At 51.1% G+C, this 16,485-nt stretch overlaps 1 protein-coding gene across 6 annotated transcripts in view; it reads right to left on the bottom strand.

The window, feature by feature from the left end:
* TTC7B (tetratricopeptide repeat domain 7B) overlaps positions 1–16,485 on the bottom strand; it is a 250,364-nt gene that overhangs the window by 220,457 nt on the left and 13,422 nt on the right. For 5 of the 6 annotated variants that reach the window (XM_077910343.1, XM_077910344.1, XM_077910342.1 and 2 more), the window contains exon 2: positions 5,226–5,380. The exons of the other annotated variant lie outside the window; for it this stretch is intronic. In XM_077910343.1, the coding sequence (XP_077766469.1) occupies positions 5,226–5,380 (155 nt within the window). The remainder of the gene's footprint in view (positions 1–5,225; positions 5,381–16,485) is intronic. 6 annotated transcript variants of the gene reach the window in all.

Raw genomic sequence — 16,485 nt, forward strand, 5'->3', positions numbered from 1 at the left:
TCTGTCCAGTGGTGAACTCTTCCCACTGAGCCACTCTAGCTCGTTAGGGTAACTGAGCCCCAGTCCGCCCCACAGAGGCTGCAAGCTCTAGCAGTCCTCTGATGAGTCCTCAAGTCCTCGTTCCTCTCGTCAGGAGAGGCTGGCCTCCCCAGTCCACACCCATCAGCCTTATCCCCTGCCCTACTCCCTGGCCAGCACTCATCAGCAGGAAGAGAGGAGACAGCCTAGCCTTCTATATAAGGAAACAGATTTATCACCCTCTCACAGGCCTGCTCCTTGGAACCCAAGCTATGCAAGGCTAGATTTTCCCGCTTACAGAAGCATGCCAGGAAGCTGCACTGTTTTATAACCTGTGACCGCGATAGGGTGGGCAAGGCGCAGGTAACCAGCAAGAGCAGCTGCCTGCCAGGATCCTCAGCTTCCAGGCATTTCTTTCTTCTTCTTTTTTTTCTTAATGAGTATAGTTGCCACATACTTTCCAGATAATAGTGTAGGGATCGGACAACTCCGTCAGTTATGCTATGCTCACTACAAGTGCAGCTACCAGCTGTCACCATACAACGCTGTTAGGATACCACGGACTATATTCTCAGTGCTGTGCCTTTTATTGCCATGACTCATCATTCACTCCATACCTGTATCTCCCGCTCCCCTTCATCTATTTTGTCATACCCCCAGGCCCCTCCCCTCTGACAACCATCAGTTTGTTCTCTGTATTCAGGGGTCTCTGTCTGCTTTTTGTCTGTTTACTCCTTTGTTTTTTGATTCTTTGTTTTTCAGAGTCCACATATAAGTGAAATTATAAGGTATTTCTTGAAAGGGACAAGGGACAACAGGCAGCACTGGAGAGATGGTTAAATGGGTGAAGGGAATGATGGGAACAAAAGAGGTTTTCTTAATTAAATTAAATTTTATTATTATTATTATTTTTAAAGTAGGTTCCATGCCCAACCATGCGGCTTGAACTCATGACCCGGAGATTAAGAGTGGCAAGCTCCACTGACTAAGCCAGCCAGGCACCCTGAAAGGAACAAAAAATGGGAGGTGGTTTTGAGTGGCCGAGAGAGAGAGAGAGAGAGAGAGAGAGAGACCAATGCAAGAAATTAGAATTATATCTGCAAAAAGAGAAATCAACACAGACATAAGAGAAAAAGAGCCATGAAAAAAAAAAAACAACAACAAAACACCCAGCGCCAGGGGTTCTCCGCCCAGAGAAAAGGCTTCCTGAGAGAGGAGACTAGAGCTTCCGTTGGACATTAGGCCGTGGGGCACTGGGACCAAGAGCATGAAGCAAATGGGAGGGGGAGGGGAGCCGAAGTGAGTGTGTAACAGGCACAGAGCTTCCAACGGGAATAGTGAACAGGTCCTGGGGATGGTGGCGGTAGGGGTCGCACAACTGTGCGGATGTACTTACCATCATTCGATGAACCATACACTTAAAAAATGGTTGTGATGGCAAAGTTTGTGTTGTATTTTACCAAAAGAAAAAGATTTTTAATTCAACTCGAAAAAAACTTTTTTTTTTTTTTTTTAAAGAAAAGTAAACTACAAGGCCAGATGGAAAAGATGCAGGAGTTAGAACAAAATTCCAAGTGTAAAGGCACAGGATGGAGGCCCTGGGAGGGCCCTGCCAAGCGAGCCTCGTGGGAGGCAGCACTCGGGGGAGAAGCCACAGACCACGGCCGCCGCTGCAGGCCGAGGGAGAAAGCCCTGGCACCGCGCGTGTGCTGCCCTGCCCACGACAGACAGTCCTCCTGACTCGAACCAGAGCAGGTGTCCGGACTCCGGGGCCAAGCTGGCTCTGCCCCACCGCTTCACTGCGCGGGTGGGAGTGGGCGCCTTGGCCGCACTGGGCTCCAGCAAGCGCCCTACCCGGAGACACACTGACTTAAGGTCATGAAGAGAATCAGCATCACTTTAGCCAGTTACTGAGGCAACGCACCGGCGCAAGAGCGGTGCAACTTGGGAACATTCTTTATAGGGTGGAGGTAGCGAAAATATGGCCACAGGAGAAAAATCTCTCTAGGTAGAGCCCATAGCATGGCAGTCAGTGACACGCCGGTAGTGCCGCAGAGTTGTGAAGGAGCTTCCACATCAGAGCCTCAGGACGACCCTGAGCTATGCTGAAGGAAGAGAAATGTGACACTCAGAGAAGGTAAGTAACTTCCCCAAATCGCATAGCTTATAAAACTAGAAAGAACTAGAACCCAAACTCAGGAATTCTAACTTGAAAGTCCACATTCTTACTCCTATACTGGGTACAGAGCAAAAAACATTGGCACCTGGTAAACTGAAAAGTTAATTTTTCACAATGAAGTTAGAGGAGTCTGAAAGGGGGAAAGAGACTAGCCAGATGTCAGGCCTGGAGCAGGATGGATCCTAGACCTTTCGCCCCCAGCACACAGCCACACCCACTCGCCTCCTGAAGGGATGCTTGAGCCTAATCACCGTGACTGGGAAGCGCAGCCCACGTGTCCGCTGTCCCTCCACCCCTTCTCACTGATGAAGACCGACAAATATCAGGAGCTGATTCTGAAGAGAAGTGTGGCATGGCCCTTTGAAAGAAATAGGGAAAGAGAGAACATGCATTTTTAAAGGCCCAAATGCAGCACCAAGTGCGTAGGAAATTGAGCTTCCTATATTCAAGTGATGCCCCAGGCACCTGGGGGGCTCAGTCAGTTGAGTGTCTGACTCTTGATTCTGGCTCAGGTCATGGTTTCGGGGTTGTGGGATCCAGACCCGCACTGGGCTCTCTGCTCAGCATGGAGTCTGCTTGTTCCTCTCCCTCTGCTCCTCCCCCCACCCCCACTCATTCTAGCTTTAAAATAAATAAATCTTGAAAAAAAAAAAAAATAATGATGCTTTCAAGCCAGCCTGAGGAGCCTGGAGCTATGTTCAGCGGAGACAGACAAACACAAAGGCCATTTAGAAAGGAGGCTTTCTGCCAGCATTAGGAGAAGCCTGTGGCCACATAACTGACAAACGCTAATACTTATTCAAATGTTACCCAAGCCCCCAACAGCTCTAGGGCCAAGGAGGTGACCAGATGACGAGGTCTTCCTAGAACATCTCAGAATGAAAGCTCACAGGCTTAGAATATATGGGAGCTGAGAGGGTCCAAGCTCAGCCCTCCAACAGCCCACCCTGTTCAAACCAACAGGAAACTAAGCCCCAGAGAGGGAAGTGACTTCCTTGGGGTCACACAGCAATTTGGGAACCGGCACAAGCTCCCAAAACAGACACAAAAAGTAAAGCCAAGAAAAACATGGCTTCTCTGAGGGGAGTGTACACAAGCTTGGGAGTAAAATCCAAAGAAGTAGCCCCGGAGGATTCTGATGGGAAGTGAAGAAAGAAGAAAGAGAAATCATCGAGGTTAAAAGCAAAGAGACACAACTGAACAACAACAGCAAAACCCAACCCGAATAAAAAAGGGGCAAAGCACTTGAATAGGTATTTCTCCAAAGAAGACATACAAATGGCCAAGGAACACATGAAAAGAGGCTCAACATCCCTGATCATCAGGGAAATGCAAATCAAAACCACAATGAGATATCACCTCAAGACTATTCAGATAGCTACTATCCAAAAACAAAACAATACTGAAAAACAAACAAACAAAAAAGCATGGGGCAAGAAAGTGGTGAAATTGTAACTTAGTATTGGTGAGAATGTAAAATGTGAAATGGTGCAGCTGTTATGGAAAATAGTATGGAAGTTCCTTAAAGACTTCAACAGAATTACCATATGATTCAGCAATTCCGCTTTTGGGCATATGCCCAAAAGAATTGAAAGCAAGATCTGGAAGAGAAATTGTGAACCCACATTCATAGCAGCATTATTCGGGGCACTGGGGTGGCTCCGTCCATTAAGCATCCAACTCTGGGTTTTGGATCAGGTCATGATCTCAGGGTTGTGAGTTCAAGCCCCATATCAGACTCTGCACTGGGCATGGAGCCCGCTGAAGATTCTCTCTCCCTCTCCCTCTGCCCTTCCTGTCTCTCCCTTTCTCTCTCCCTCTCTAGGAAAAAAAAAAAAGCCTGTATTAAAACTACATCATTCAAAGTACCAAAAGGCCGAAGCAACCCCAGTGCCCATTGACAGATGGATAAACAAAACACAGTATAAACATACAGTGGACTATTATTCAGCCTTAAAAAGGAAGGGAATTGGGGCCCCTGGTGGCTCAGTGGTTGAGCATCTGCCTTCGGCTCAGGGCATGATCCCTGGGTCCTGGGATGGAGTCCCCGTCGGGCTCCTCGGGCTCCCCGCATGGAGCCTGCTTCTCCCTCTGCCTGTGTCTCTGCCTCTCTCTCTGTCTCATAAAAAAATAAAACCTTAAAAAAAAAAAAAAAAAAAAAAAAGGAAGGGATTTCTGGCACATGCTACAACATGGGTGAACCTTGAGGACATTGTTATGTTAATGAAATAAGCCAGTGGTAAAAAGCGACAGATACTCTACAATTCCCCTAATCTAGGGACCTGGAGCAGTCAGAGTCCGGGACACAGTGAGTAGATGCGGGGTTGCCAGGGCCGGGCGGGGGAGAACGCAGGTTGGTTCACCGCACGGAGTTTGTCCGCGATGATAAAAAGGTTCTGCAGACGGGGTAACGCTCGGGGCTGCACCCCGGCAGGCGCACAGCTGGGGGAGCTGGGGGAGCTGGCGGAGCTGGCGGAGCTGGCGGGCGGGGGCTGGGCGCAGCGGCCACCGGGAGGAGCCTGCACAGATCACTCCAGAAGAGCAGAAGGGCCAGCCTGCAGGGCAGGGCAGGGCAGGGTTGGCGCCCAGCGAGCTGGCGGGGCGGGGGGCGAAATGGGGGAGGCTCAAGGGGAGCAGGAGGGGGCAGGGCCGAGCGGGCGCGCTGGGTGAGGGACAGCAGGCGGGTCGGGGAGGAGCAGGGCGCGGCGCCTGCGGCCGGGCCCTGGGGCTGACGCCTCGGCCAGGCAGGGGCACGCGGTCCCGGCGGCCGCACCACGCGGCGGGGCCGCTCCCGTGGGGGCCGTCATGGCGGGCAGGGGCTGGGCGCGGAGGGCCTCCCACAGCTTTCCGGGAGGAGCGTCACTGGAGGCCCCCAGGGGCGCGGGTGCGCGGCGGCCGCTTCCCCGTCAGGCGGCGGCTTCCCCGTCAGGCGGCCGCTTCCCCGTCGGGCGGCCGCTTCCCCGTCGGGCGGCCGCTTCCTCTACCGCGGCCCACGTGCCGCCCTCCCCGGCCCGGAGACCCTCGGTACCTTGAGGTTCCCGCGGTCCAGGGCGGCGGTCAGATGCTTGCGGACCTCGGTCAGCTGGGGCCGCGGGCCTCGGGGGCTGGCGCCCGGCCGCAGGGGCTGCTCCTTCAGCGACTGCTCCAGCTTCGACTCCCCGAGCAGGAGCTCTGCCATGTCATCTACAAAGAACACAGGGAGAAGCTGAGCGGGAGCCGGGCCGCCTCGCCCGCGCCGCCAAGGACCGCAGGCCCCGCAGCCTCGCCCGCGCCGCCTCGCCCGCGCCCCCGCAAGGCCCTTCTGGACCTCGGCCTCGGGCGCAGGCCCCGCGGGCCCCACGCGACAGCCACGGCCGCTCACTAGTAGGAAGGTTCCATCCAGGCTTTGTAGCCGCGCGGCTGGGAGCTCGTCCTTTATCACAGAGTCACTGGACCTAGGAAGCCGAGACATGTACCGACGCGGAGCGCCCAAGCTCGGCAGGAAACACGGCTGTCTCCCGAGTTCTCGGCACCGTCTGTGAGAGACACCATGTATTCTCCAAGAGGGGCCGCTGAGGTCTCCTAGCTCGTTTGCCTTCTGTGCTCTTCACACCTGGATCCGCACGGCGGATGCCTCCTAGGATCAGGCTCAGAGACACCGAGAGGGAGGCCGAGACACAGGCGACGGAGAAGCGGGCTCCCTGCGCCGAGCCCCATGCGGGACTCGATCCCAGGACCCCGGGATCACGACCTGAGCCAAAGGCAGATGCTCAACCCCTGAGCCACCAGGCGCCCCTACAATCATTTTTTTTTTTTTTTTTATTTTACAATCAGATTTTTAAAAAGAGTAGGTGTCGGGCAGCCCGGGTGGCTCAGCAGTTTAGCGCGGTCTTCAGCGCGGGGCCTGATCCTGGAGTCCTGGGATCGAGTCCCACATCGTGCTCTCTGTGTGGAGCCTGTTTCTCCCTCTGCCTGTGTCTCTGCCTCTGTGTGTGTGTGTGTGTGTGTGTGTGTGTGTGTGTGTGTCATGAATAAATAAATAAAATCTTAAAAAAAAAAAAAAGGAGTATATGTCAAAACGACCTGTCTCTGCCTAAAAGTCGAAGCTATACACACACACTGACAACTAGGATCGTCTCAAGGAGGGTTTCACTCCTAAGCGCACACTACTGACAGCTACAATTTTGTTACTGTCTGTGTTGTCTTGTTAATTACAATGAAGAGCTCCCTCCCCAAGCAGCTCTTTGGAATCCACACATGTAGATGTTCGGAATAAACCCAGAACAATTCATACACCAGCCTGAGCATGACCTATTTCTTCTGTGATGAGACAGGACATAATTGTATTAAAATATAAGAACAGTGGGGATCCCTGGATGGCTCAGCGGTTTAGCGCCTGCCTTCCTCCGGGGGCATGATCCTGGAGTCCTCAGATCGAGTCCTATATGGGGCTCCCTGCATGGAGCCTGCTTCTCCCTCTGCCTGTGTCTCTGCCTCTTGTTCTCTGTGTCTCTCATGAATAAATAAATTGAATCTTTAAAATATGTGTGTGTGTGTGTGTGTGTGTGTGTGTATATATATATATATATATATATATATATATATATATATATATAAACAGCATAAGAGGTCTGGAAGGATACACCTCAAATGCATGCCAAGCCAGGAAGACCTCAACTGGAGTTAGGGGCCAATATACTTTAGTTTTATCTTTTTAACTTTCCAGCCCCACAACAGAGACCAGATCTGCCTATTATTTAGGTAATCTAAAATTAACTCCAGGAAATGTCACAGAGGACCCACTGAGCTTCTGAGTGGTAGGCCCAGAGCAAGCTGTGAGCTGCAAGGAGAGCCTTCCCAGTCCTCTGGTCAGTGACCCAAATCTACCAAATCTAAAGTTCTTGCAAAGCCTCCGTGTGTGTACTGGGGAGCCCAAAATAGTCCCTCAGGGATGAGACCTCAGTCCTGCAGTGGGCCAAGCGACACCAGAACAGGACTGAGTTAAGTCACTGAACCCAAGAACTCTCCAGGGCGCTGTCTACAAGATGAGGGGAGCACCAGACAGGACCCACAGCAGCATCCTACACCAGGAGAAAATGAGGCGCCATCTGCACAGGGCACAGGGACACACAGCATAACCCAAGTGCACCAGAGCTGCCCACACTGGTCACGTGGGAGAGCGGCAAGCAGCATCCTCCCAGAAGTGTGAGCCCTTAGTGAGAATGAAATGCCACTAATAAAGAAATGCAGGACTCGGGGACGAAGGCTGTGTGGGCAAAGGCCTGATAGTGAGGACCAGAGCACTTGCACACTGGATACTAAATGCCTGAGACAAAAACTACGAGAAACCAACCCCAGGCAAAAATAACACCGTATAAAAATCGGGAGGCGTTCCAGGTGACCAGCTTTCAGAACACGGGAGTATATGCTTAAAGAAAAAAAAAACATGACTCCAATCTTTTTAAGACTTTATTCCTGTTTTGGGAAACGATGCCACATGGGGAAGCATTTATCAAGAGCTCAACAATTCCTTTAGATTCACTTTCATTTCCTTCTTCCCATCAGTACTTATTAATACTTTATTTTTTTATTTTTATTTTTTAAAGATTTTATTTATTTATTCATGACAGAGAGAGAGAGGGAGAGGCAAAGGGAGAAGCAGGCTCTGTGCAGGGAGCCCAACGTGGGACTCGATCCCAGGTCTCCAGGATTACACCCTGGGCCGAAGGCTGCGCTAAAACCACTGGGCCACCAGGGCTGCCCAATACTTTATTTTTAAAATAGCTGCTGCCCAATAGATATAGACGCAAGTCACATGTTATTTTAGAAGTTACAGGAGCTATGTTAAAAAACTCATGAAATTAATTTTGATAATCTTTCATTTAACTCAATATATCCAAAATATTGTTAGTTTAACAAGTATCCATATCTTTAAATTATCAAAATGTTTTACATTCTCTTTTGTATTAAGTTTTCCAAACCTAGGGGCACCTGGCTGGCTCAGTAGAGTGTGTGACTCTTGATCTCAGGGTGGGAGTTCAAGCCCCATGTTGGGTGTAGAGCTGACTTAAAAAAAAAAAAAAAAAGAAAAGAAAGAAAGAAAGAAAGTTTCCCAAATCTAGCATGTACTTTGCACGTATGACAGCTCAATTCGAACTCGCCACATTGCAAGTGGTCAGCAGCTAGCCATGGCTAATGGCTGTGATATCGGCGGGAGCATGATCACTATTTACAGAAGTACGCCTATTTATCTTTATTTTGTATCCCTGAAAATATGTGTCTAGAATGAGTATCGCTTAAGAATAAGTAATAAAAACTTCTGAATGATAGTTTTTGGGATAATTTTTTCAGTCTCATCTTTGCAGTTTCGATTATTTTTATTGAGCAGAATCATTTTACATTATTTTTAGCAAAAACTGTAGCTCTTTAAAAATTGGAAGTATATATGTTGGGACATTGATGGTGGTTATTCTGAGTGGGGAAACTCTTAGCGTACATTGACTTTCTTTCCTGTATATTTTAAATTTCCAAAAAATAAAATAACATGAGATTAAGAGTCGTAGAATTAAATCCCAGTTTGTCGCACTGTGTCTGCGGCCCCAGGATTTAACCTCGGTGTTTTAGGGGGCAATTCTAAGAAAACCCCTCTGTACATCCGAGCTGAGGATGCCTCTCTCCGCGTTGTTCCCCGTTATTCCCCCCACTCCAATGACCTCCCTGCTGCGGCTCCTCTGACCTTGCAGCTGAAAATGGCCAGGCAGCAGAAAGGACAGCATCTGGGGCCCTCTGTGTGTGCTGCCTCTCTCTAGCTGTGGGCCCAGGGGGGACTGCTTACCCTCTTGAAGCTCCAGCCTCCATTTATGAAATGGGAACAATACCATGACCACAGCAAGGCTGTGGATGAGAGCTGGTGCGTTCTCAGCAAGCGGAATGCCTGGCCTGCCACACCTGTCAACTAGACCTCACAGGATGAGTACAGGGAAGGGCAGACCAGGCTGAGGGAACAGCAGGGCGTAAGAAAAGCACAAAGGCGAAAGCCCACTGGACCAAGTGGCCAGAGAAGGGGGTGTGGGTGAGTGAGGGGACAAGTGGGGAGCAGAACATGGGACTAACGTTTCTCTTCTCCCCACTCAGGCCCATCCCCATGGAAAACAGATCCTGGCACTTTCCACATGCAGTTCTCCATGCGCAGGCCCAGCGAACCTCCTCCATGCTCCTGGGGTAACTCCAAATGCTGAGAACACCATTCATCTTGATAAAGACATATTAACTCTTCAAGTACTGCTCATCTCACCCCACACAAGCCCTATCCCAGGCCACACCCAGCTGCCCCCAGGAACCTCGAGCACCCCAACCTAGGGCTTACATACCTGCTGCCCCTTCCACACTGTACTGAGAGGCCCGGAGGCAGAATCTGTGTCACTTACTTTCTAGTCTCAGAGCCAATGTCTGGGACAGAGTCAGGGTTCAATAAATGGTGACTTAATTCAAAGAGAGGCCAAGGCACTTGGACTACACCCTCCAGTGTGAGGCCTGGTCCTGCCTGCGGCACGATCTGCCAGTTGTCCCCAAGTACTCATTCTCCTCTTCTTCCTCTAGTATTAGAGTCCCTGAGTTTTATCCATGTACAGAGCTGCCAAGGTAAAGGCTACTTCCTTGGCTCCCTGGGGGCCGGATGCTGCCACAATACTGTTATGGCCGGTGCGATGTGAGCAGAAGTCCTATATGCAGTTTCTCTGCTGGGCCTTGGCAGGGAATGAGCTTACCCTCTAGGTCCTCTTCACCCTACCTCATCAGCTGGAATGGGTCTGTGCTGATGGGAAATAGGGCATCCATTCCGGTCCTCAGGATGGAAGCCATCGTGAGCAACACAGGGCAGCACAACATTAGGAGCCATGGTCTCTAATGCCTAGAAGTTGCCACTGCACCCTGGACTGCTTGTGATCAGAAAGAAACAGTAACCTCTACCTTGCTCCTGCTCCAGTCACTGCTACTCTGGCTTGGTTACAGTGGCCAAACTGTTAACTCAGCTAGGTCTCCCTACCACCAAACAACGGCTATCAGAGAACCCCTTACCAATCAATACTCATTCCCAGCATCACTTATGTCTAGAAGGAAAACCACAGAACCCAGCTGACGGCTTTGGTACAACACTTTGACATCACCTCTTCTGTTTCACTGGTTTTATATCCTAAACTTGCAAAAAATATTTAAACAAAGGACTACATAAAGAGAAACATGAAACCACCATCTTTAGTGCTTTGTAGGATTTATAGCCTTTTAGTTTCTTTTTTTTTAAAGCTTTTATTTATTTGAGAAAGAGAGAGAGACAGAGTACAAGCAGGGGGAGGGGTAGGGGGAGAGGGAGAAACAGGCTCCAGAATGAGCAGAGAGCCTGACTAGGGGACTTGATCCCAGGACCCTGAGATCATGACCTGAGCCGAAGGCAAATGCTTAACCTATGAGCCACCCGGGTACCCCAGCCTTTGAGTTTCTTGATCTCCTGATACTAGGGGAACACACCACAGTCTTGCTGCTGAGATGTGCAGCCTCACTCTATCGGAACAACCAAGTGAGCCCTGGGAAAGGTTCAGCTGAGAGGAAGAGACTTCTTGCAGAATTAGGAGATGCAGTCCTTCTCCTCATGGAAGTTCTAGGCTTTCAGCAGCCCCCCACATGCTGAAGCTCTACTGGAGACGTGTACAGACCTGGATGCGTGGAGGAGGAGACAAAGCCTTCACCAAGAATGTTCCAGGTACATGCTTATAAGATGGAAAATGCAAGGAAAGTTCTTTCAAGCAGAAGAAACAGAATATGCAGAGGCATGACACAGTCTAGCTGTTTGGGGAACTCCGAGGAATTTGTGAGCGCTGAAACATGAAGGGCAGAGGGGGGAAGAGCGAAGAGTCTCCTGCCAGGTGGGCAAGGATTAGCTCCTCAGGTCTGAAAGGAGCTGTGTACTCTGAGCAAAGAGCTTACAACCCAATTTGAAATTAGTACGGTGGTTGCAAAGTAATTTGTGAAATTTTTAAAAATTTCAGGCTCCAGTGAATCTCCCAGGCAAACTATGCTTACCTTGCTCTCCTTCAAAAATGATGACTTCCCTACCGCTCACTCTCCCAACCAGGAGGGCAAAGGTCTGAAAGACATCCGTGAACCCAGATGTGAGCCCATCACACAGAGACTGCAAGGCTCCATTCTCATGAGGCGGGGGCTCAGCAGCCCGACTGACACTCTGCAGGGGTGGCTGCTCTTGTCAAGGGCCTCTGGGCTCCCAATTCACAGTCCGGAGGTGACAAAACAAACAGATGTCACCTAGCCAGCTGTTACTGCCCATAGTGTGTCTGCTTACATACTAGCACAGTGAGGGACACGGCGGGAAAAGCACTTCAGGACATACAAGAAAATTAATTCCAGGGGTGCCTGGGTGGCTCAGTCGGTGAAGCGTCTGCCTTCAGCTCAGGTCATGATCTCAGGGTCCTGAGTTCAAGCCCTGGGTCAGGCTCCCTGCTCAGCAAGGAGTCTGCTTCTCCCTCTCCCCAGCTCATAGGCTCGCTCTCTCTCTCTCTCTCTCAAATAAATAAATAAAAATGTTTTTTAAAAAAGAAAATTAATTCTAGCTAGATTAAACAATTAGGTGTGAAATAAAAGAGGATAAAAAAAGTAAAAATAGACTTTCACTGCTAGCCAAGATGGAACAAATTTATCCTTCTGTATAAAATAACCAGACACAAGATGGAATATGTGAAAAAACAATTTTCAAAACACTGGATGTGGGACCACAGAGAAAAGTGATTCCTGAAAAGTGGGTAGCGAACAAGGGGGGAGCTCTGTGATTGTCTTGAGAGTTTCCGGCTGCCCTGCAGGCACAGGGAACCCTTACATCAGGATTCTGCCTCAAGGGGCTCCTGGGGGGCTCAGTGGTTGAGCGTCTGCCTTCAGCTCAGGGCGTGATCCCGGGGTCCTGGGATCGAATCCCACATCGGGCTCCCTACATGGAGCCTGTTTCTTCCTCTGCCTGTGTCTCTGCCTCTCTCTGTATGTCTCACGTGAATAAATAAAATCTTAAAAAAAAAAAAAAAAAAAAAGGGATCCTGCCTCGTGAAAGACTTAAATCTGAGTATCTCTCCCCCACTCGTTTGGCTACTCACACTCGGCAGGCACAGAGGGCCCAGGCACATACTTTCCAGAATGCAAAACCCAGGATTATATGGGGGACAGAGCTCTGGACTCAGGCAGCCCTAGGCTTACTACCAGCTCCGCTGCTTACTAGCTGTGTGGCACTGGGCAAGTCACTTCACCTCTTGGGCGAGCCTTAGTTTCCTCGCCTGACTACCACGGGGATTAGACATAATGCATGTACTGCATAGAGTACAAAGCAGGAGTTGAATAGATGCAAGTTATGGTTACTATTACTGCCTTTCGTTTTGGACTTGCCATTTCCCAGAATGGTTACACGGGATCTAACCAGTCAGAAAGCTCTGTGAGACACAATCCCTGGCTCAAGAGGCCAGTAGGAAGGTAAGAACATTGTGCGACCTTCAGTACTAGACAAGCCATGCGGGGTCTTACTATGTGCTGCACAGTGTGCTGAGATGCTGACATCATCCCATTAGTCCTCCAAACCTCCCGGGGACCTGCTGGCACCCCCACCTCACAGATGGAGAACCGGACACAAGAGGCGAAGCCACATGCCAAATGTCACAGAGCCAGTCGGTCCTGGAGCTGGGATGTTGAACCTGGGCCGTCTCTCTTCACGGTGGCTCTGGCATGGAGACACTGGCATCTAGAAAAAGGGCCCAGCTTCCCTCCCAATCAGCCGTGTGACCCTGGCCAAACCACTTCATCCTTCTGCTGCAGGGCCCAGCAGGCCATCCCTAAGTCCCCTTCCTGCTCCACTTGCTAGGACTCTCAGGGGACTGGAGTGGGGAGGGACTTGAGGGTGCCCAGGGCTCATTCCACCTTTCCCATGGGCATTTTTCGGGGTTTAAGTGAGGCTGCAGAAACCAGCTCCCAATGGACTTAGAAATCCTAAAGCCGAACAGAGACCACTCCTAAGGACCCTCCCTGAGCAGAATATGGGCAATCAGCCCCAGCAGGGCACTCTGGTGCTTCACCTCCAAACACACGATCCCCATGCCACAGCTGGGGGGACGGGGGTGCTCAGCCTCCCTGACTATCCCAAGGATGGGGGGCTGTGGCCCTTGCTACTTGAGGTGACTGCCCCCTCCTCCCAGCCTTCCCCTCCTGGGATAAACAGCTGACACCCAGAGATTTGATAGGATGGGGAAGAAAAAGCTTAGGCTTTCTCATGCAGGGAGTACTTGATATCAATACCCCCCCCAAAAAAAAAAATCTCAACCACAAGAATTTGTCAATAGAGAAGTATTTAGGTCTATTCATACCATTCCTGCCATGGCTGTGATCCAAAGGGAAAAACAAACCCCTTTTCAAGTAGGAGCTGGTTCTTCAGCATCTCGTCTGTTACGCAGCAAACTCAGCCAGGTTCTCCATTCCATGGTCTCAGCACAGCCTCAGTGAATTGCGTCCCTCACTTATCCGGCTTCTTGTAAGACACAGCACTTGCAGTACTTGCCATCCCCCTACCCACCAAAAAGTGACCAAAAAAAAAAAAAAAAAAAAAAAAACACAGACAGTGCTGGACAGCGTTGGTAGGAGCACAGGTCAGGACGAGTGCCACAGAGGGCAAGTCAGCAACATCTGACCCAGAACGTCCAGTTGTAGTAGCACATCCCCTGCATATGTGGGCCCTCGAGCACCAAGATGCACATACAGGGATGCTGGCTCCATGCAGCCCTGGTGCTAACAGCAAAGGACCAGAACCAACCCGCATGGTCCTCGGCGGGAATCCGTCCAGTGAATTACAGTACCTGCCACGTGATGGGACATAACGTGTCCATGATGCAAAGGAAAGCCATCTACACACAGCCCCCTGCTAGCCCGACTACACAAACCACCCCAGACCCTGCCTCGTCTACAAGCTCTGTGGCCACTCAGGCTGAGCCTGGCTTGGCCGGTGACTTGCTCTGATGGACAGGACACTGTCACGTGACACACGCAGCCACTGGGAAAAGCGCTTACTCACGTCCGCTTCCCTCGCGCATCTGTGCCCACCCTACTTCCCTCTTGCTCCCCTCTGCCCTTCTCTGTTGGGGCTGGCCTGGATCTCAGAAAGGCCACAGGGAACAGAGCTGAGTCACCTCAGCCAGGCCTGGCCTGCAGAGAGCCCAGCCAAGGGCCATCATGTCACGGAACCAACCCGCAGCTGGTGGCAGATGCAGATGAACAAGACCCGGCAAGCCCAGAATGGTGAAAAATAGTAAAAGGTGGCTGTTTTAAGGCCGGAAGTTTGGGATGGTTTGTTACACAGCAATAGCTAACAATGTGAGAGAGAGACACAAAATAGGATGTGCGGTATGTTACCACTGTATATAAAAACAAAAAGTAACAACACACTTTCTTATAAATCTACAGATATGCTGAATGTTTCCCAAAGGACCCCCAGGAAAGTCTTAAGAGTGGCTATGTCTCTGGAAAGGAGCAAGAGGACACAGAGATGACGCAGGTTCCAGAAGTTTCTACTCTCTCTCATATTATTTGATCTTTATTGCATTCGTTACCTGCACAAAACATTAACTAGTTAATTTAAAAGGAAAAGAAGAGGCCCGTGTTGGAGTGTGCTCTGAGTCTGGAACGCCTGTCTGCTGCCCCCGTGGGGGGTTTACCCAGCCTGGCCCATCATCTCAGAACCAGGTGGAGGAGGTCTGAGTCTGCGGTTATCACCGAGGGCTCGTCACCTGCTCTCCTTGGCCTCCCATGTGCACCCTCTCCAGGCCCCCGAATCCTTCCCAGACTGTGGCACTCTGACTCACCTGAGGGTGTCTGGACAGGTTGTGCCTCCCTCCCTTCTCCTGCCAAAATCCAGGCATCGTGTGAGATGCCCTCCAGGGTCACCTTGGAGAAGCTTTCCCCACTCCCCCGGCCTGAACCCCCACGCTCCTTGCAGCACTGTGCACGAATGCACACCCCAGTCAGCAATTATTTAGCACCTGCCAGCACCCAGCACGCACAGCAGTGAAGGAGACAGAGGGGTTTCTGCCCTTGTGCTGCTTACGTTCCAGAAGGGGAGACAAACCATAAAAAAAAGCCAGAGAGTGGTTAAGAGATGAGCAGAGAGCTTAAACAGGGTGACGTGACAGTGAGTAACTGGGTGACTACTTGAGACTGGGAAGGCAGATCGGGGCAGAGTCTCCGAGGAGTCTGAGTTTGAGACAGAGTCAGCCACACAAAGCGCTGGCAGGGAGAGCACTCCTGTGGCCCACAGAAGGGCCTCGGGGCCGAAACACAGCTGGCATGTTACAGGAGCAGCCAGGGGGCTGAGCGGCTGGAGCGGTGGGGATGGATCCGGGCAGGGCGGTCGGAGGGGAAGGGCAGCCGTGAACATGCCCAGACATTGTGGTCAGCATTGTGGCTTTCCTTCTAGGCGCACCTGGAAGCCTCTGCAGGGGGCAGGGAGCATGCCAGCAGTGGGTGAAGGGACCAGGTTTGGGCTTTGCGAAGACCCCTCCATCTGCTACGTGGAGAATGCACTTGGGGTGGGAGCAGCCGAGCGATGGCAGGGTTGGAAGGTCACTCTGGGAGTCCAGCGGAGGAGTGACGACCCTGGGACAAGGGGGCAGAGGTGAGAAATAGTGTAGAAGGGGAGAGGCAGGTAGAGGGAGGACACAATCCGCAGGTAAGATAAACAAGACTCACTAACGGCCTGACCCCAGAGGTGACTGTGTCACCTTACCTGGCAGCAGGGACTTTGCAGGTGGGATGAAGTTACGGATGTTGAGATGGGATTATCTTGGATTACATGGGTGGGCACATGGGGGCCTTAGGAGAGGGAAGTAGGTGGGTCAGAGAAGGAGGAGGAGGTGTGGTGACAGAAGCAGGTCCAGTCACAGAGAAAGCTAGGCTCCTGGCTCTAAGGATAGAGGGGGACCGAGGGCCCAGCCACCCGTGCAGTGCGGGGGCCGGGAAAGACAGGGCACCGGTTCTTCCCTAGAGCCTCCAGGAGGAAGATAGCCCCGTGGACACTGAGCCGAATGAGGCCCATTCCCACCTTCCGACCTCCGGAGTTGCCAGAGAACAAGTCGGCATTATTCTAAGCCTGTCCACATGTATTAATTAGTTACAGGGGCGATAGGAAACTAATGCAGGAGGGGTGGGGAGTGGAGAGGGACCAAAGAGAAATTCTTTCATTTCAGTTCTGGGCCAACACTAGGCGGAAATAGGGGTACCCT

Source organism: Canis aureus, chromosome 9, assembly GCF_053574225.1.
Source record: "Canis aureus isolate CA01 chromosome 9, VMU_Caureus_v.1.0, whole genome shotgun sequence".
NCBI classification, from domain to species: domain Eukaryota; kingdom Metazoa; phylum Chordata; class Mammalia; order Carnivora; family Canidae; genus Canis; species Canis aureus.